At 42.7% G+C, this 22,676-nt stretch overlaps 1 protein-coding gene and 1 long non-coding RNA gene across 2 annotated transcripts; one reads left to right on the forward strand and one right to left on the reverse strand.

Moving 5' to 3' along the window:
* Positions 1-2,137: 2,137 nt before the first annotated feature.
* Positions 2,138-9,010, reverse strand: LOC115114270 (T-cell acute lymphocytic leukemia protein 1-like). Its single transcript, XM_029642369.2, is given in 5 exon segments — positions 2,138-4,377; positions 4,380-4,451; positions 5,669-5,757; positions 6,387-6,927; positions 8,492-9,010. Coding segments are annotated over 4 exon segments (1,053 nt in total). The 5' UTR covers positions 6,860-6,927; positions 8,492-9,010; the 3' UTR covers positions 2,138-3,958.
* A 924-nt stretch (positions 9,011-9,934) lies between these two features.
* On the forward strand, positions 9,935-15,275 carry LOC135565675 (uncharacterized). Its single transcript, XR_010461770.1, has 2 exons — positions 9,935-10,200; positions 13,635-15,275. It is a non-coding gene; the product is annotated as an uncharacterized LOC135565675 (long non-coding RNA).
* The last annotated feature ends 7,401 nt before the right edge of the window (positions 15,276-22,676 follow it).

Here is a 22,676-nt window from a genome sequence, read left to right on the forward strand (position 1 = left end):
GACAAAGACTTTCACATGATACATAGCCTATTTTTTTCCCACTGAGGTAATACTTTGACGCAGGTAGACTTTGCTCATCGTGTTATTGATATACGTTGCATGCAGAATGACAGCACACATTTACCCAAACGGGTGTAAAACAAACTACAATCTCGCTTTCCTGACCATTTTTATTTGTTGTAAATGATCTCTTCAAGTGGTTGTCTTCATCTACAATGATCTGTTCTTCTCAATGTTTCTTCTCTTGCCAGTATTGCTCTGTGAATGAGAAGCGCCTAAACTTAATTTGTAAAAAAAGAATAAAAAAAAAAAAGAATACAACTCCAGCATAAAAACAAAAATGGTGCAAGAAAAGGTAGATGGGACTTTGTGACAAGTCTAACAAACCAGTTATACTAGCCATCACATCTTATCAATCATCTCATGCCAGGTTGAGACCCAATTGTTTCTGTCTGCTGACCCACTGTGCTTTGCTTGCTGTTTGGGGTTGCTTGCTGCTTGCTGTTTGGGTTTGCTTGCTGTTTGGGGTTTTAGGCTGTGTTTCTGCACAGCACTTTGTGACATTGGCTGATGTAAAAAGGGCTTTATAAATACATTTGATTGATTGATTGATTGATTGATTGATTGATATTTGTGCACCAGCACTGCCTGTGCTGTTCACCCTATCTCTGTACATAGGATATTATAACCATAGAATGTCCATGCACAAGAAGACCACGTTTGATCAAAATCCAAATGAAGGAAATCATTTCTGTCATGTGTGTACCATAACTTGGACGATGAGTAAATTACAAGTCAGCCCTTCTCCTGGTGATGGTATTGAGTCATACACGTTTAATAGAAACCATAAAAAGGAGTGACATTGCCACCTGTGGGTAGAGAACGAGAAAAACAGCTTTCCACCGTCCTATTTGTCCAGGTCAAAAGACATAAACCATTTATGTGTGTATGTGTGTGTGTGTGTTGGTATATACTGTGTGTGAAAATATAAATAACTGCCATGGCGGTGTAGGCAGTGTAATCTGTACCCAGCAGGCTGGTTCCCCACTGTGTGAGAGCCAGTGTATTGTTCCTGCAGCGCAGCAGATAACAACTCATTAACATACAGAATCATTTGGCTGCAAGAGCCACTCTGCCATCCATCTGCACTGAGCTGATAAATCCGCTCACACGCGCACATGCACACACACACATGCATGTACACACACACACACACACCCGCACGCACACACACACACACAGACACCCGCACACACACACACACACACACACACACACACACACACACACACACACACACACACACACACACACACACACACACACACAGTCCCCCCCTGCCTTTTTCTGTCACTCTCTCTCATGCACTTCTCTGTCCCTGTTTTCCTGTTTCTCTTTTTGGATGGACAGTATGACTGCAGTCTCTGGGCTGCAGGTAAATGTTTGGCAGTCGAGCCACAGAGTTAGTTATCGAGGTCGCAGTCCAGTCAGTCATAGCCTGATGTGGAATACTGGAGGGGTCCTAGAACACCTGGGTGCCTCCGCTTTACTAGAAACACTGCACTTTGGTTTTTGCTATATCTGCAAGTGGAGCCGATATCACTGTAATTCATACAAAAACATGAAACATATTTTGTACTGCAAGATGATCATTAAGTTAAACGGTCGATGTAGCGTTCATGCATCATAATGGCTTCCGTGGTTTTTACTTGTTGAGTTTTGTGCCGCATCATCGTGAATGAACAACTCTTCGTGTTTCATGTGATTGTTGGGTAATGCTCCAGATGGACTGAGTGTGGAAGGTCTTAAAGAGTGTGAACCACTTTCACAATGGCAGGATATCCTGAAGGTCACTGAGCCACTCTGACCTTTGCAGGAAGTTGTCACTTGCTAAGAGGAAGTGAGGATTCCAGACTCCAGTGGGAGTGTTTTACATGCCGTGATATGGATTTACTGCACATTGTCCAGGCTGTGTTGAAGGGGGTGGTTCACTGCATTTGTGCTTAATTTAGCCCCCAAATATAGGAATGAGTTGTTTTTTAATTCTTGCAATTGTTGTTCAATAGTCTGAATTATGTGATGGGTGATGCTTCCTAAAATAATAATAATAAGTAAATAAAGAAAACTGAATCATAAGAACGCTGGAAAAAAATAGTGTGATACACATGATTTATAACATTACATAATCAGTATTTTGTTGCCTTTTCCTGTGTTCATTTTATTCAGCATTTTATATAAAAGTCATCAAGTTAACATTGCATATAGTCATAGATATATTTATCATACAACAAACATGTTATTTTTTTACTAAACAGAACATACAATGTCCCTTCGCTTTACTGTAGTTCATAAAATAGTAACCAAAGGTACCAAGATAGGCTACTAAATGTATGTTGAAAAAGCCGTAATGAAATAACCAAACTACAGTGATGTACACCTCACTGTTTACTGACATAAAACTGCTGGTGTTGTTGATCATCCCAACAGAGAGAAGGAGGGGGGTATTTAGGAGGCGATATACTTAGTGTACCATACCAAACCACAACTGCAATACAGTGAGAAAAACATTAAAATAGATATTTATAATATACAAAATGGTTGGAAGTGAGCGTATGATTTCACTGGATCTCAGTTACAGAAATACTATTTGTACCTCTTGACAGGATTCATTTTGAATTTGTATACCTGTGGCTGTTGTAGTTGCTAGCAACCTCGCCGCACATATGTCCATCTACATGCTTAGGCAATATGTCTCAGAAATCAAAATTGTTCACACAGATTGTACTCGATATGTGTGTGTGAGTGTGTGTGTGTGTGTGTGTGTGCGTGCGTGCGTGCGTGCGTGCGTGCGTGCCTCTTTGTGTGTGTGTGTGTGTGTGTGCGCGCTTAACGGTCAGTTGCCATGTTACTCTGCGTCGTTTTACTCGACGCTAATCAGTCATGTGTGGCGGAAATAAATAAATAAGGTACCACATTTGTTATATCATTATATGTGTTTGACATTCATTTACTAGTTGACATGTTGTTCACCCACTGTTGACTGAATAGTATGTCATCAGGAGCACAGAGCAGAATCCTTCTCAAAAAGCCACCTGCCTGAAAGCCCTGTCTAAAATATAGGCCACTATATCAAACTGCCTAATCACATCACTTGACATGAACCACTGTCAAAATATTTTAGAAGTTAGGCTAATGTTATATGTACATGTTTGATCATGTGTTGAGAGTGCTAAATCCTTGCTAAAGATAACACATTTTAAAGCAAATAATAATGGTCTTCAATGTGTGATTAAATGTGCATTTTTTTGTGTGAGGATTTGGCATCAAGCCATTGCTATCAGCGAAACAGTTATGTTGTTGTCGTAAACTTTCAGAACAGTTCAAATGGCCCTCATTGACAACTGGTAAAGATTGATCTTATTCTTAACCCAAGGTGAGAGAGAGCATGATGGCATTCCTATTGACATTTCCTGGTGTGGACTGATGCGTCGCCTGCTGGTACCATGGCATCAATGACTTTTATGACGATGACATATGATGTATACTGATAACATGATAGTGTAACAGAAGCACACTGTATTTGAGCATTCATAATGCAGGAAATATGAGGTGTTCCTCAACCGAGGTCCTAGACAGCATGAAGCATGCAGAATTTACAAGTCTTTCATTTTGTTAACCAACTGACCAAAAAAGGACCAAAAAAGGACATTAGAATCCTGATGAAGTGAAATTCTGGCATCAGCATGCTCCCCGAACCCGAAGCACCGTTCTTTAGATAGAGCTCAGAGATGCTAGGGCCCTTCTCAGACTCATCCATATTTGAGTCATCCCTCTTCTGGGGACATAAGTCAATCCCTTTGTTTCCCTGCGGTCCACCATCAACTCCACCAACTCCGTATCCACCATTGTCATCACCGACATCACATCGCCACCATCCCCACCACTATTATCATCGCCGTCATCGCTGGCTGCCGCCATCTTGTGGGCGTGCATTGCGTCGTAGGTCCCTACCGCGCGGCACGGGCACAGTTCTCGTGGCTGGAGGTGAGTCTTGGTCCTCGGTGAAGCTCTCGGGGCTGCCGTCCCCGTCTGGCAGACTCCCACAGCTGGACCCGGGCGACAACGTGCCCTGGAGGAGGAGGTCGTCCTCCCTGGCCAGTCCCACCCCGTCCTGACGAGGGCCTTGGGGTCCACCCTCACGGCCCCCCACCAGCAGCCCTGTCCCGTCACCCACGCCCATGGTGGCCCCTCCGTCCTGGTCGTCCAGCAGGTTGGACAGGAAGCTGATGTACTTCATGGCCAGACGCAGGATCTCGTTCTTGCTCAGCTTCTTGTCCGGTGGGTGAGTGGGGATGAGCTTGCGGAGCTCGGAGAACGCCCGTTGACATTCTGCTGCCGCCAGCGCTCCCGGCTGTTGGTGAAGATCCGCCTTACGATCTTTGGTTGGCCAGCTGGCGGAGGAGAGGAAGAGGGGAGGGGAGTGGAGGGGAGGAAAGAGGAGTAATGGGAAAGATACGGGATGTGGGAAAGGGGATGCACAAATGAAGAGTAAGACTCAGTCAGTCCAAATGTTGTATTCTCTCAAATTCTGCCTTGATGTTTGTCTTATCTGCTCTACAGAATATACTTGGTCACTTTAGATGTAATCCTTCCTCTTCACAAAGTAAATTGAAAAGCGACAAAGTGATGAGAATGTTTTAATGGTGGTAAAGTAGTCGAGGGAGATACAAAATGAGAGTAGCGGCATGACAGAAGCCAGCGTAAAGGTGGTGACGAGTGACTGCATTTTCTATTTCTGAAGACAGCTCTACGGTGCCTTGGTTAACAAGCTGGTTATGTATTGTAAAGCAACCAGAAGTGGGACTCTTTAAACACTCTAGCACAAGATATAACATAGTGAGCTGACCAATTTATTTAGACAACAGCACTTTTATCATCTGTATACATGTACTTGTCTATGCTCTGCCATATGTGAAGAGGTTCCTGAGTTTGGCACACCGATTACATTATTGGGTTGGCGAGCACAGTGCCGCGGGATAGACTCTAATCTTGGCTTTGCTACGTCGATGTCAGAAGTGGGATAGGAGACGCAGCGGGTAACGTAAATGTATGTTATCCATTATCATATATTTCCCAATGTGGTGTTTAATATAATGGTACATATAGCCAATGAATAACACCTGCGGCTCGCGTCGGAAACTGTGGGATGCATTTGAGAAATACAATATCCCGTTGGTGTACAGTATACCATTTCTTTCTCTTGGAACACACCCAGCCTCCCGTAATCTGCCAGCTTACTATGCAGCAAAGCCTTGGCAAGATGGCAGCTAACTCCCTCCACCCTCCCCCACGCTATTTGACTGTGAGTGGTTGATCGAGGACACGAGACGCTGTATCCTACAGATGTTTCTAATAAGCTAAAACCATAGATATCATATTCGACATCATTGACTAGTTTTGGAGATTTGTTTAGGAGTGCTCTATAGATTGATGGTCGGTCGGTAGCCTATTTTCTTCAATACCTGCCCATGTTGCGGCCATGTCGTTGGATAAACGGAATGGGGTGATATTGGGATGAGGAGAGGATTGAGAAGAAGACTGTGAGCAGCAGGAGGACACAGCAGAGGTGCGTCTTACCATACTTAGAAAGATCTAAAAATGCGCCTACCCTCGTCGAGCTCAACCTCGTAAGGCGCAGGACGGCGCTTTACCCTGTTGCTGGGGTACATGCCGTACTGTTCCGACTCCCCTCCAAGACTAGTGGCAGAGAATAGATATGAGAAACAGGTACACATACTACCATACACACAAACTACTTACACACAGGCACATATACAACAGCTTACCAATATGATGTGTAGGCTATACCAAAATCTTTCATGAAATGTATAGCCTTATTATAGCCTGTATAATATATGACATACAGATGGTCTCCGTGTCCAAAATTGCAACCAAATCACATAAAGTGTAACACATCCGTTACATAGGCACAAGTAGTCTAACCTGAAATCTTCTCTATTCAGACTAATAAACAGAAATAAATCTGACTGCAATTAATCAACACAGGTAGCCTAGAGGTGAAGGCTCTGACAAATACCTTTGTGAAGGTGAATGAGCCAATTGCCTAGATAATAAGCTACTACATTCACTTTTCTGTTTCTCCGTTATTTAGGTTTATAGGTAGGCTATAAAAAAACATGTTTTGATGTAGGCTATACCTGTAAGTAATAATTTACAAAGGATTAGGCCTATTCTGCCACAAAAATAAACGAAGATGAATAACGTATAGACTTCTATAGGCTATAATTATAGGCTATATTATTTAGGGGGGGGGGGCAATCAGGACAATATTTTTCAAAGCTATATTATAGTTTATTTTACTTTACCTGTTGATGGCAGCGAGAGGTTGCGCCAAGTTGTAGAGCATTGCTCGCGCCGGGAGAGGGAACGCGTTTGGGCTCAGCTGAACCATTCGAGCGTCGATCAGCGCGTCTCGGTGCGGCAGCGGCAACGGCACGGGTGGTCTGCGAAGCTCCGTGATCGGTACCGTTTGACTGTCGGTTCTCTGCTGTCCCGTCTTTATATCGTCTCTCCTCAAGAGCTCGATCACTGGTACTTCCCTTTTCAGGTCAAGGGCGTCGTAAGCGGTTTCCTTGGCAACGCCGTTTAGGATGATGGTCCCGTTGCGCGTGTTCCGCAGAGGCGCGTCATCTGTCTTAACCCTTTCCCCAGTGAAGTTCCCCTCCTTCGAGTCCTCCAGGTCTTGGCACCCATTCTCCCTGATGGAATCCTGCTTCAGCGGGATGCATGATTTGGCACCGGGACTTCCAGGACAAAGATCCAGCTTAATTTTTTCCATAATTTCATCACGTTGGAGTTATATCCTATGAAATGTCTCTCTATAAATCAGCTGTCGAAAACACCACACTGTGGGGCAGAAAACACTTTGTAAATGCATGCAATAAAAGAGGACTGATATAGAAACATTATTGTTGTTGATTCAGGTCAAGGCAGTCAACAAAGGCATTTCCCGATAATTGCATCACTCCACGATTCCATCATTATAAGGCTGTTATTAATCTGTGTAGGGCAGTTGGCGTAGGCCTACATGTATCCTATAAAGCACCACATATATACATTTCGTATAGACTATCAAGAAAATAGCCCCTAAAATGCAGGCATCTGCGCAGCAAATGTTAACATGCTTTCAATTCAGAACTGGTGGTAAATGTCCTCATCAATGCTACAAATATACTGTGATTCGCAACTCGTTGCAATGTTGTTTTGGAGGCTATGGTTGTTTTATTTTCCCCCAACATGTTGGATTAGATCCTAGATAAATCATATAAGGCTGATCGAAGGGTTCGCTATTAGGAAACCAAATAGACTAGGCCGTGTAATTCTCCAAAGAGCCTACCTATGGCCATGTTTGAGTGCACCACACTGAATATTATTCAGAAAATAAGTAATAAATGTAGTTTGAATAGCGAACAAAATGGATATGAATCAAGCGCGGGGCACGTTACGAGAGGTCAGTCAAAAACATAATTGACTGCCTTTGATCGCCAATGGTGTTGTTCAGCGAAATACTTTCCACCTCAAACTACTGTTTTTAAACGTCCGTTATTCTAATTTGAAAAACAGTGACCAATGCCTATATGGAGCAAGCATTCAATATGACATTTAAAATGAAAATTGGTGTTGCTGTTTTCGAAAATGACCTTTTCTTCAAATCCTATAACAAAAACATTTTGCGAGAAAAGCCGTCTGGATTGTGAGCATTAACTTGAAATATTTCCTTTTGAAATGACCTATTAGGCCTATTTAATTTGATCATGTGAAATAATGTATTATTAACAATAGAGTAAGTGAATCTCATTCTTAATTGTCTTTATTGTTGAAACAAACCTCATCAAAATGGCTTTTCTCTGAGGGATTTTCGTTTATATGGTTAAAGCTATAGCCTACGATCCAATAGGCAGTCACTTCGATTATAGATTGCATCAGACATTTGGAACAAAGGTTGACATCACCGAGCTATTGTTCGAATGTTTGATTTATTTTTCGTTCCCTTTTAGGTTCTATCGATGCTGTAGTACTGACATGCGTAGCCTACCATAACCCAAAACAACGAAGAAACCACAAGCCAATCCTTTTGAACTGTAGGATAATAATATAGCTTACCATTGTCAATGAGACAATAACAATAATTATTCATATTCATACAATCATTAAAATAGGCCAAAACAATCACACAAAACCGTTTCGAACCAATAGCCACATAATTATTTATGATTCGCCTATAATTGTTTAAAAATAAATCCCAAAAAGAATAGGGCCTAATGCGTTCCTAATGTATTCTAAAGTGGCCAACCATCGAACAATAACGAAAAAAACACTTCAAACACACTCCTAATTGTAATTCAAAAATATTTACCGTGCAAACCCCAGGCATGGAAAAAGGAAATATCGATTAATTTTATGCGCTTACCGTTCCCGACGTCTTGTTGATGCTAGTGTGAAAGTGGAGCCATTTTGTGAGTGGGTCATCCATGTCTGAGGTTTTTTTTAGTGCCGGTGAAGTGCAGTGTGGAACTGGAAGTGAGGTTTGAGTTATTCCTCACTGCGTCCAGCGCGCCCGCTCAGTATGGGGAGCGGAACACGAGCGCAATGTGGCCAGGCGAGATAAGCGCACGGCAGCGGACTCTTCGTTCCTGATAAGCCACTAAACCCATTATTTATGAAATGATTCATTATTATTTGGCTGTCGTAGGCTATATAGGCTTGTGGAGGGCAAAGCATAAAGACATATGGATGCAGCTCCAGAAACTACAACGATGCGAGGTATAGGCAAAAGGTGAATCTATGTGGTTATATTTTCCTGATATTATTCCGCCCCTGGAAAATAAACAAACAAGTCTGTAAGGTACAATATGTTTATCTTTTGTCGTGCATAAGGCTTAATTTCCAATTAAAATGAGGCAATACAACCCTATAATTTGTAGACCGACACTGATAATAATAGTCATAGGATATAATAATAATAGCCTAATAATCATAATTATAAACTAATCATAATCATTAGGCTGTAGTAATATACATTTCAGTTGAATCGAGGCCTATTCTCTAATATTCTATTATATTAATTTCAACATCAGTACTTTGGAGATGACCAATGTGTAATTTTTTTGTTGTCTAAGTTGAATACACAAATGGACCCAATACAAAATGACTTCTGATGCTGGAAGGAATTGTTCACTGTCATTGTTTTTATGTAGCTTATCTATGGGGTAGCCATGCCTGGTATTCGTGGCAAATTTAGCGGGAGTCCCCGGGGGTGACATGGCTGAGAGAGATAAAACCCATATCAGCTTGCTTTCATCGGATAAACGGAGGGAGAAATCAGCAGTGACGCACCATCACTGGAGGACATACAGCATAGGCTATAGGCTAAATGGTCATGTATTTTCCACGCTTTTTCTGTTCATTCAAATGAAGGGCGCAACTAGCCTATCATAATTCCGTTTTATTGGAATATATTACCCCATGTTCGATAAGGATAGGCTATAGCCTAGTAGGCTACGATTAGGAATATAGGCCTTGGTTTACAGTCTGTGTCTATAGCCTAACCTACTTTTGTCGGACCATCAGAGGTGGCAAGGTTTAGGCCTAATTCTTAAACTTAGTATAATGTACAATAACACGTACTTGGCCATTGATATGTAGCCTATTCTACAAAGGCAAGTTGAGACAGAGTGTGCGGCTGTCCTTTTCTTTTTCAGGTGTTCTACTCCAGCACCTCGCCTAAACAGGTGTGCGTTTCTTTCGTCTCCAGAGACATATTTACTGACACGTCTAAGCTTCAGACTGTGGAGAAAACGTCCTACGCTAAACGGAACACATTAGAGCCACTTACTTCCATTGATTAAAAAAAAATCCCCACCAATGTCTCCTCCTTCACTAGCTCTCTGTTTTCACGCCTTGAAAGTTGAGTGTCACACGACCTTTGACGTAATATCACGTGCTGTGGATGACTGGTCACGACAAGCATCCTCTTACATCCAGTAAAAGCAGACTGGGCAAACTGTCGGCTATACAAAAAGAGAAAAACAAACACTAGCCTATTTCCCAACCTTTTTCGTTAAAGTCAATCGATTGACTGCAGAAGGAGACACTGCCACAAAAAAAGAATAACATACGGTAGGTCTATAGCGTTGATGAATAACTTTTGAGAAAGAAATTAACCACCTTGGTAGCGGACTAAACTTCACTCCATTGTGAATTAAGTTACTGATGAATTTGACCAACAGCGTGGAGCAGAGACCAGGCTACATACATACACATTTAAAAAGTAAATTAGGAAACGCCCGTCTTGTACGTGTTTGCCCTCTGTAGTTGCGTGCCTTTCTTTATTTGCCGAAATCCATACGTTTTCAATAAACGTTAATCAAATAGCCTACAACTTTTATGGAAAAAGTCTGGATTTCCGCAAAGAAAGGCGCGCAACTACAGAGTGCAAACATAGTTACAAGGTGAACGTTTGATATGTGTATTTTTTAAGTATTAAGTATTGACCTTCGGCGAATCAATGTAGTTGGAACTAGTTTCTATAAACCATGTCTCGGGCCCCAAGCTGTTGGTAAAGTTCATAAGAAAGTCCGCTACCTCGGTAGTAGAGATATTTGATGAATGAGCTTTTTCAACAAAGCTTGCAATCAGATTCGCAAGGGAGGCTGTGTGTTAGAAAAAGGTCAACTATTGGGTTGAACTGTCATTTAGCAAGTTACCAAATATTGCATAGGACGAGTGAGTGCAGGTTAAACAATTTAATAAACAGATTTCATTATCACCTTCGAAACAATATGTGATTTATTGTGAAATGCAAAATGACCATTAGGTGCAGCATCTTCTTTCTCCTCTGTTATTTGACATCAGTTTTGATTTACCGGTACTTACATTTGCCTGAATCTTCAAAGACTAGGCCTAATAATGGACAAATATAATTAGGTTGATGATGTCCTTCCTTTGGTTCTCCCAGAGTTAAAAAAAAATCTCTCATTATGCTTTGCTTATTTCCATTCTCGTGTTTTCGTCATGACATCATCACAGGGCAGTGTCCAGTGTTTTTTAAATTTATTGAAATGGATAATGGAATATTCCAGTATTGCATTGCTCATCGCTGGTTCCAACGGAGTGGCAGGATATATGGATAGAGGCGGTGCTGTTGCGGGTCATGAGACCTGACACCTGATCCAGGATCAGTCCAGCCACCGCCTCCCCGTTCACCTCCAGGATCTCATCCCCCTCAGCGCCCAGGAACCGTCCCCTACCTGCTCCACATACACACCTGAGATGAGAGAGAGGGGTGGAGAGAGAGGGGAGGAGGGAGGGCGATAGAGGGATGGAGATAAATGGGGCTCTGGTAAGCTCTAGGAGAAGGGTCCCATCAGGGAAGTCCTGGATGACAAGCCCCATGGGACCTCTTCCACACTCAGGGCTCTCTGGATCACTGTAGAGATAGTAGGATACAGACATTCCGGTGAAATGTAGTGGGGGTATATTTACCTTCATGAAAAATTGGTGGCAGTTGTCAAAATCGGGCTCCTATTGGAAATTTTTGTATGAACACAAGGCAATTTGCCAAGTCAAACATTGCCTAGTGTGAAATAAGGTCTACAATCTACACTGAACAAAAATATAAACGTAACATGCAATCATTTCAAAGACTTTCCCGAGTTACAGTTCATATGAGGAAATCAGTCAATTGAAATACATTCATTAGGCCCTAATCAATGGATTTCACATGACTGGGAGGTCTGTTGGTCACAGATACCTTTAAAAAAAATGTAGGGGCGTGGATCAGAACACCAGTCAGTATCTGGTGTGACCACCATTTGCCTCATGCAGCGTGACACATTTCCTTCGTATAGAGTTGATGAGGCTGTTGATTGTGGTCTGTGGAATGTTGTCCCACTCCTCTTCAATGGCTGTACGAAGTTGCTGGATATTTGTTTTTATAAAAAAATATATATTTCACCTTTATCTAACCAAGTAGGCCAGTTGAGAACAAGTTCTCATTTACAACTGCGACCTGTCCAAGATAAAGCAAAGCAGTGTGACAAAAACAAAAACACAGAGTGCAAATGAAGTAAGGAGGTAAGGCAATAAATAGGCCAATAGAGGCAAAGTAATTACAACTGAGCAATTTACACTGGAGTGATATTCTGTATGTGCAGATGACGATGGGCAATTCGAAATACTGGTGTGCAAAAGAGCAGAAAAACAAAAACTAATATTGGGATGAGGTAGGTAGTTGGATGGGCTATTTACAAATGGGCTGTGTACAGCTGCTCCAACTATTGGCTGGAACTGAAACACGCTGTCGTACATGTCGATTCAGAGCATCCCAAACATTATCATGCATCACGAGGTGATGGCGGCAGATGAATGGCACAACAATTGGCCTCAGGAGCTTGTCACGGTAATACTGCGCATTCAAATTGCCATTTATATGCAATCTTATTCGTTGTCCATAGCTTATGCCTGCCCATATCATAACTCCACCGCCACCATGGGGCACTCTGTTCACAACGTTGACATCAGCAAACCGCTCGCCCACATGACGCCATACACGCCGTCTGCTATCTGCCCGGTACAGTTGAAACCGGAACTCATCTATGAAGAGCATACTTCTCCAGTGTGCCAGTGGACATTGACGGTGAGCATTTGCCCACTGAAGTTGGTTACGACGACAAACTGCAGTCAGTTCAAGACCTTGGTGAGGACAACGAGCATGCAGATCAGATGGTTTCTGACAGTTTGTGCAGAAATTCTTCGGTTGTGCAAACCTAAAGTTTCACCAACTGTCCGGATGGCTGGTCTCAGACGATCCTGCAAATGAATAAGCCAGCTGTGGAGGTCCTCGTAAGGCATGGTTACAAGTGGTCTGTGATTGTGAGGTCGGTTGGACGTACTGCCAAATATTCTAAAATGACATTGGGAGGCGGCCTATGGTAGAGAAATTAACATAAAATTATCTGGCAACAGCTCTGGTGGACATTCTTGCACTCAGCATGCCAATTGCACACTACCTCAAAACTTGAGACATCTGTGGCATTGTGTTGTGTGACAGAACTGCATATTTTAAAATGGCCTTTTATTGTCCCCAGCACAAGGTGCACCTGTGTACTGATCATGCTGTTTAATCAGCTGTTTGATATGCCACACCTGTCAGGTGCATGGATCCTCTTGGCAAAGGAGAAATGCTCACTAACAGGGATGTAAACAAATTTGTGCACACCATTTGAGAGAAATAAGGTTTTTGTGCATATGGAATGACATTTGTTCAGTGTAGATGAAGAAGAACTGCGTGTGTTTGTAGTGTTGTCAAAAAGGATGACAGTATTCACATTCCCCCTTTTCCTTTATGTTCCATATGTTGTCCTGAAATTTCTTGATTGGAATTGAATTTCTGTTTCATTATAGTTTTTTTTACCGTTTGAAAGATTGGAAAGTACAGAGTACTATTGGCAGAGCTAGTTGATTTACAGCCTATACACAATGATAAATCTCTTTTGTCCTTCTCCCCCCCCCCACACACACACTCTCTCTCTCTCTCTGTACCTGGGTGCCAGGCTTTAAGGCACGGGCACCCCTCCCAGAATGGTTGAACACTCCACTCTCCTCTCCAGACTCTGCACAGAGGAGGCTTCCGAAGCTGGGCCAGTGGGGACACCTGGTGACAGAAAAGCACATTGCAACAAGGTGTCATCATCAGTGCAGTTGATGTGGTCTCCTGAGTGCTGACAGTCACAGACAGTCTCTTGTATGTCAGCCATGAAAATACATCTCAACATGAAAATGGTAAAGAATGGTATAAGAGTAAAGTGCCATAGGCCTTTCTGTTGCTTAATGAGTTAGTGAGAATGCAACTGAGCTGACCTGAATTGAAGGACTGGTGCTTAATGTGCACAGTGCCTGTAGTGAGGGGGTCCTCTGCTGGCGGGCGTTGGGGTGAAGCCTGTGGGTGTGGCGGAGCTGGCCAGAGGCGCTGAGATACTGAGCTGTTCCATGCTGCTGGAGCGCCCTCCCTTCACCAGCCTGCCCACACTGTGCAGCCCAACGAAGGAGAAGAACCGTCGCAGTGAGAGTTTGGGTCTACCATCCCACTCTGCCATAGACCTCCCACACACGTTAGCAATGTGTACAGACAGAGCAGCCTGGAGGTGTGTTTTGGGTCATTGTCCTGTTGAAAAACAAATGACAGTCCCACTAAGAGCAAACCAGATGGGATGGTGTGTCACTGCAGAATGCTGTGGGAGCCATGCTGGTTAAGTGTGCCTTGAATTCTAAATAAATAACTGACAGTGTCACCAGCAAAGCACCATCACACCTCCTCCTCCATGCTTCACGGTGGGAACCACACATGCGGAGATCATCCACTCACTTACTCTGCATCTCACAAAGACATAGTGGTTGGAACCAAAAAGACCAAAGGACAGATTTCCACCGGTCTAATGTACATTGCTCGCGTTTCTTGGCCGGTGCAAGTCTCTTCTTCATATTGGTGTCCTTTAGTAGTGGTTTCTTTGCAGCAATTTGACCATGAAGGCCTGATTTACACAGTCTCCTCTGAACAGTTGATGTTGAGATGTGTCTGTTACTTGAACTCTGTGATGCATTTATTTGGGCTGCAATCTGAGGTGCAGTTAATTTGAATGAACGTATCCTCTGCAGCAGAGGTAACTCTGGGTCTTCCTTTCCTGTGGCAGTCCTCATGAGAGCCAGCTTCCTCATAGTTCTGGATGGTTTTTGTGACTGCACTTGAAGAAACTTTCAAAGTTCTTGAAATTTTCCGGATTGACTGATTCTCATGTCTTAAAGTAAGGATGGACTGTCATTTCTCTTTGCTTATTTCTTTTACCAAATAGGGCTATCTTCTGTATACCACCCCTACCTTGTCACAACAAAACTGATTGGCTCAAACGCATTAAATTCCACAAATGAACTTTTAACAAGGCACACCTGTTAACTGAAATGCATTCCAGGTGACTACCTCATGAAGCTGGTTGAGAGAATGCCAAGAGTGTGCGAAGCTGTCATCAAGGCAAAGGGTGGTTAATTTGAAGAATCTTAAATATAAAATATATTTTGATTTGTTTAACACTTTTTGGATTACTACATGATTCCATATGTGTTATTCCATAGATTTGAAGACTTCGCTATTATTCTACAATGTAGAAAATAGTACAAATAAAGAAAACCCCTGGAATGAGTAGATGTGTCCAAGCTTTTGACTGGTACTGTATATATAAACTGAACAAAAATATAAACTCAACATGTAAAGTGTCGGTCCCATGTTTCATGAGCTGAAATAAAAGATCCCAGAAATGTTCCATATGCACAAAAATCATATTTCTCTAAAACGTTTTGCACTCATCTGTTTACATCACTGTTAGTGAGCATTTCTCCTTTGCCAAGATAATTCATCCACTCGACAGGTGTGGCATATCAAGAAGCTGATTAAACTGATTCCTCTCCCAGAATCAGGACCTCCCCAATGGTGACCGCTGCCACTTTGGGGCAGCCAATGCCTGGCTGTTCTAGTTGGGGGATCCCATCTGATTGAGCTGGTAGGACACAGCGAGTGACCTTCTTCCCCTGATTCTCCTCCGCGTTTCCGGGCTGGGCCGTAGCAGTCTGTGGTTCGGGCACCGGAAGATCCCTAAGATTAGATCCACAATCTTTACATTTCCTCACCAACATCGCTGACTCCATCACCTGGGTAGAAACAGCATTTGTGAAACTGACGTCCTCCAGTATTGGAGTAGGGCCTGTAATGCTGATTCTATACTCTGTCTTATTTTCTAGAATGCCCTTGGATTTCTGGCCCGTGGCCCGCTCACTCTCCCAATCCAGGTAGCAAGACTCCGCTTCGTTCTCTGATTCGTCCTCAAACCGCACCCGCGTGGGCGAGTTCCCATACCGACGGTTATGTGTGTGTGTGTCAGTATTCCTAATACCATTTGCTGTGAATGGATCCCACTGATACAGTATAAGAGGGGATTTCAGGAACAAAATAACCATTACGTAAATGCCATGGTGTAAGCCATAGAGCAGTCTCTGTATCTCTAAAATACCCGCTCTGTGTTTCCAATCAGAAACCAGAGTTATGATTCTGAAACGATCAGTCATTGGTAGTTGGGTCGTTCCACGAAATGAGTGCCTTTTGCATCCCTTTGATATTTTAACTAGAAATTGTGCATCAATACTGAATTTCAAAAGCCTGTTAGATTAAATAAAGTGCCCTTTAATATAGACCACTTGGATCATTCAATAAATCAGAATAAATATATGAATAAAGGCTCGCTAAAGTACAAATATTCAGCATTTTGACATGTGCCTCCATCAACCTTGTGCCAATTGTAGGAAGATTTCAAATCACTTGATCCAAAAATGTCTCCCAAGTTTTCACCGTCATTGTAAAGCATTAGCTATTTTGTTGCTTTGACGAAGTCATTTCTGATCATTATTATTTATTTATTGTGATTAGTTTACATCTGTCCCTCATTCTCAGGTCAACCTTGCTATGTGAACTGAACTTTTAATATGGTGAAACTATTCCTTTTTTATTGTTATATAGAAATATTAAATACCCAAGTCAAATCAGAGTGTAAAAACAGGTGAGCTGGTAAAAAATAAAATTTAAAAAAGGGCAATTTTCTGGTGTTTTGTGGTGGAAAACTGAGCTGGTCGAGCATAACAAGTCAACCCTGTTACCCGTAGACAGACAGGTTAGAAATGACCGTTTTTTTTGTGAAGCTTGCCTTCAATTGCCACTCTCTGTTGCACACAAAAAGCTTCCATTCCATTCCTGCTGTCACGAGCAGATTTATGGCTGATTTATGATTAAATTGTCAACCCTTTTACGGTCAACCCTGTTTCTGTCAACCCTGTTTCGGTCAACCCTGTTAATTTATTTGGTACTTAATAGGCACTTACTATAGTACTTTTTAAATTTAAGCTCTTGAGATGGGAAAACATGTTTTTTATTATGTTAAACATGTGCTTTTTATGACAGAATGTAAACATTTTGTGAAATAAATCAAAAGGGTTTTTTGGAACAAGTTACACTTCTCAAAAGGTACAGGTAGTCAGACAGGTGGTCAGATGAACAGAAGAGGGTGTTGATAGAGATCGACAAAGGAACAAATACAGTTGATTGACAGCAGGGCACAGCTGACTTACGGGTTATATATCTGGGCAGAATGGGCACGGTGGGTTGGGGGGGCGTTCCCCTTTGGCGTGATTGAAGTGGGCTATTAACCAAGCCTTCTCCAGCAGTAGCATGGCCCACTCGTGTCTGGTGCTCAGGGGAATTTTGTCAGGGTTGACGTGTGACCTGTCAATCACATAGAGACAGAGGGTAAATGGGAGAGGGAGATATAGAAATAGTAATATATATATATATATATATATATATATATATATATATACACTGTTTATAGGTGATATAAATGTCTTACCAATCCTTGCCAGGAGAGGGCGCAATCACCCTGTGGGATACTTGAATAGTTTCTTGGGATGATTTGGGATCAGGGTTGTCTTTGAGCTAGTAATTGAAGTGGCAACATGTTTGTTTATTGATTGATCATAGATATGGAAAGATAGCACCCCCTTTATCTTCGTAAAGGCGTCTTCTGTTACAGCATGGGCAACACCATTGGGGGCTAGCTCCATTTTAAAGTAGTCAATTTATTCTTCTTCTATTGGTGTATTAGCGGTTTTTTTCCATTTTAAAGTAGTCAATTTATTCTTCTTCTATTGGTGTATTAGCGGGTTTTTTTTTCTATTAGCGGTTTTTAAATAAATGCTGGATAGTCTGAACAGTTTTAAAGCTGCTAACCTGGTTGGAATTCTGTGATTCTTCCTTAGTTAGTGATTCTTCCTTCCTTAGTTCCTAGTTGACTACTTCGAAGTTGTGAAAGTCCTCAATGGTGCTGCCCATGCTAAAGCAAGCTTTTGGTCCAAGTGCGCCATCTATCTACCTTTATTTAACTAGGCAAGTCAGTTAAGAACAAATTCTTATTTTCAATGACGGCCTAGGAACAGTGGGTTAACTGCCTGTTCAGGGGCAGAACGACAGATTTGTACCTTGTCAGCTCGGGGGTTTGAACTTGCAACCTTCCGGTTACTAGTCCAACGCTCTAACCACTAGGCTACGCTGCCGCCCCTCTATGATGTTGCTACAACACCATTGAAGAATGCAGTTGCCCTACCCTTTACTGAATCCTCGCCTTGCATAATTGATGGCAGCGGTGGGATCCGAACCCACACGAATGAAGTGTATTTTTTTCTCGACTCATTTGCCTGCACCACACATCTGGGGCCTTCAGTTGTACCGAGCTGATTCTGCACCGGTACATATCCAGAGAACATCATATGCCCTACGGATAGACTTATAGAGAGTGGAGCTATGAACGCCCGAATCTTCAACGTTAAGCCTTCTTATATAAAATCAGATAGGACTGGAGCATGGTGGCGAGCATTAGGAGAGGAGCGTCATATGCCCAACAGCGTAGCTTAGCCCCTGTATTGTACTTTATCCACTGTATTCCACTTGATCCTCTGCTCTATCTGCTTTAGTGGCCAAGAGAGCATGACACGCCCTTATCCCTGTCATCTGCATACTTATCCACTCCTGGATGTAAGGAAGATGTTGTGTCTGTAGCTTAGCTTTGTGATGCTTCGTATTTACCCACTACTTCCACTCTCACGGGAGAGGTGTGATCAGATGTCATATGCTTTCTTAGCATCTTTGCTGTAGCCTATTTTTCAATCTGTAGCTCTGACAAAAATTCATTTTGACATGGTTTTTCAGCTGTGGCCAGCCTGCTTTCATTGATTTGTTCAAAGTGATTTACGCTTCAACCATGTCCCTCGGGGCAATGCAACGTTCAGGTGTGCATGATGCTAGTGAGGACAACGTTTTATTTTTGAACCAAATAAAGAATATATAGGGGGGGAAAACTATCCCCCATAAAGGTAGTTGAAGCCCCATCCATCCTTGCACACACACCCACCCCACTTTTCTATGCAGACAGACACTAGTGTGATATTCCTTACCGGGGCAGCACTTGTGGAATGGCTGAATCCCACTCATGGTCCCGCAAAGGCAAATGTGTCTAGAGACACTGAAAATAAAAAAGAGACCTTTCACCATTAAAATGAATCTTTCCAAACTTAGTTCCATGCCATGCAAATGGACCCTCATGCATCCGTTACAACAAATCCAAAGGAACCGTTCAACTCAACAAGCTTAGCATTAACACAAATGCTATTACATTGTTACACAAAGCCACTTTCAATTCACATGGTTGACGTTTAGGGGTGAAAATGCATCAAGATACATTTACATGGTAGGATATTTGAGATTCTTTGGTCACAGTTTAGCTCTAATGCAAACTGAGCAGCAGAAGTGCATTGTTAAAGCATGTATGCAGGTACTAAAACTTGCGTAGCGCTTTACTCAGCCATTAAGGTTGAAGTTAAGCCACACATCACATCAAACCCATGGAACGTCCCCAAGCTCATCTCGGATCCTAATGCCTGTCAGATACATGGGCCTTACAGATCGGTATTAAAACATTAACATCTGACTGTGCCATGCACTCCGTGTCACTGTGGTTCAACTTTAACCCCACCCCGCACAATCACACGCGTACAAACAAACAAACAAACAAACGCACACATGGGCAGACGCAAAGAAGGACATAAACAGACTCGCCCCTCCCCAGAGTGCTAATAATAGCTCCACAACACCAACACATCTGTTCCTCTAAGTGCTCTTGATGGTGGGAGGTACTCACGGAAACAGAAACCATAGAGCTCTGATCGTCTGACACAAGATCTGAGACTGGGCCCCAGACTGAACAGTTCTAAGCACATTTTATAATGAACGGATTTACTTCATCAACGACGCCTGGTTTGCTTACAAAACAATTGACATTCACTTGAAAAGGAGGTGCATCTAAAAGGTGAAACTAAGCCCTCCTTCCCAATTCCAGCATTATCGAGCAAATTATTTGTGTTCCAAAGCTAGACCTATTTGTTTACCTCCCACACTCTTGATGGACACTCTGTCCCACAGCACACGTGCTACCATGTACCATGTTCTTCAACCATGAGCGGTCAGCAAGGAGAATTTAGTATCTATCTTTTTCAGTTAACTTCTCCAAGTACCCAGACTTGTCTTACAACATGGCGTACCAACATTTCATATCTTGGAACTTCATGATCATACCATCTCTGTTGTCTATCTGGTCGACACAGAGGTACGGAATGTCCACGGCACCTTTCTCCTCCCCACCCGGGTAGCAGTGCAGGCTGTCCCAACAGCCCTTGTCCTTGAGAGGGTGGCATTAGCAGGGGGTTTGTCCTTCAGAGACACAAATGACGAGGCTATGGGCATCGTAGTTTGAGTGCCTACGGTAGACTGAGTGGCTACTTCAGTCAGGTAGGTGTGGATCTGTACCCTGGCCACCATCTCCTGCACCACATCGTCTTTACTACTGCTGGACCTCCTCCTTTGGTCTAAGCACCGGGAGGGCACGGGCAGTGGCACCTCCCCCCTACTGCGGTCCTTCTGCCTGGGACGAGACAGGCCCCCCCTGCCTGGAGCTCTAAGACCCTCTTGTCCTCCCACTCCCTCTTTCTCTCTCTCCCGCTGGATTTCTGGGAGAGTGCCTTCACCTTGGACGGCAGAGCCTGGAGCAGAGGGGGAGGAGGGGGAATGTAAGGGAGAGGAGGCAGAGAGTGTGCCAGGCTCGAGGACGAGGCTCAGGTGGAAGCCCTGGTCATCAGAGGCTTTTGTCCAATGCAAAGAGCTGGCAGAAGGCGATATTTGTGTGATTTGCACCTTTTCCTCCTCCATTGGCTGACAAGGCAAAGAAGACAAGTTTGATTGGAACCTAATGAGGAGAAAGGGATCACTAATTGTTGCAGGCAGCTGGTAAAATAGACTCACTAGAACTAGGATATTTGAAGTAGTGGATTTAATTCAATGTCTACCCTTTATCAAATGATTACTACATAGGATAATGGATAATCATTTAGAATGGAAATAAGCCACCAATACATAAGAAACATATGTGTGATAGCTGGCATTGTACTGACCATATAAGAAAGTGGTGTTGCCATAAAAGACATGGGATGAAGACATTAAAATATATATAAAAAAGTGCATTACTTGTAATTTTGTTCTATGTTCCTTTATGATCAGCTGCAGACTGATTAGGCACAGGATTTGTCCAGTTGTACTAATAAAAGTAAATAGTATAAGAACAATTATCTGTTACTAAGCATCCAACTGTAGGCTATCGCACCATGAATGAATGACCTATTTGCAACTGAAAGAATTCCCCTGACATTGAGTTTCAAGTGTACCAGAGGATAGAAATACACAAAATAATTTCAAAATGACTATAAAATATTTGAACAAGGTCAATAACCTACCTGGACAGATGTAATCCACCACCCTTGAAGAAAACTTGTGAATCGGTCCAATTCGACCGATTTACACGTTTTCTCTCTGAAAAATGTAGTTAACTTAATCTGATTGTTATAAGGTTCCATTACTTTGTCCACACAGGGCATCTGAACACACAATATACATTTTGATGATTTTCATTAAACGTTGGGTGTTTTATTTAACATTTAATTTACATTTAAGTCATTTAGCAGATGCTCTTATCCAGAGCGACTTACAAATTGGTGCGTTCACCTTAAGACATCCAGTGGAACAGCCACTTTACAATAGTGCATCTAAATATTTTAAGGGGGGGGGGTGAGAAGGATTACTTTATCCTATCCTAGGTATTCCTGAAAGAGGTGGGGTTTCAGGTGTCTCCGGAAGGTTGTGATTGACTCCGCTGTCCTGGCGTCGTGAGGGAGTTTGTTCCACCATTGGGGGGCCAGAGCAGCGAACAGTTTTGACTGGGCTGCGCGGGAACTGTACTTCCTCAGTGGTAGGGAGGCGAGCAGGCCAGAGGTGGATGAACGCAGTGCCCTTGTTTGGGTGTAGGGCCTGATCAGAGCCTGGAGGTACTTAACATTTGTGCCCCTGTGGTGTTCCTGGTAAAAAAAAAAAAGACCGGTCATTTTGTGTATAAAATTGAGTTCAGGCACATGCCCATTCATCAGATGGACACAGTTCCTCTCCCAGACCCGCACATGCATGTATGTTTGAGCACACACCTCACTCCCTTCTTGGCATCCATGGAAACCTCCACCGGAACCTTTCCCAAATAGAATCTTTCCCCCACGGGAACCACACCTGTTGGCATTCTCACAAACAATCGCAACATTGTTTCAATAATACATAGCACTTTTCTCGCAGCTCTGGTATATAGCTTTTTTGAGGCCTTGCTCACTATTCATTCTGTGGCAGCACAATGATCAGACGATATACTGTGTGTGAGGCTCTTGATCATATCTTTGATCATGACACTGGTGAGGAGGAGAGAGTCCTTGTTAAAATTTCACACAAAGTAGTCTGTGATAAATAGCACAATATATGTAATCTGGGTATTTGTTATAGTCAAAATAATCCATACATTTTACTCAAAAACGAGTTGTATGAGCTCAGGTCAATGAGGCCTACAGGCCATAAATAGGAA

The sequence above is a fragment of the Oncorhynchus nerka genome, linkage group LG9b (assembly GCF_034236695.1).
Source record: "Oncorhynchus nerka isolate Pitt River linkage group LG9b, Oner_Uvic_2.0, whole genome shotgun sequence".
Lineage (NCBI taxonomy): Eukaryota > Metazoa > Chordata > Actinopteri > Salmoniformes > Salmonidae > Oncorhynchus > Oncorhynchus nerka.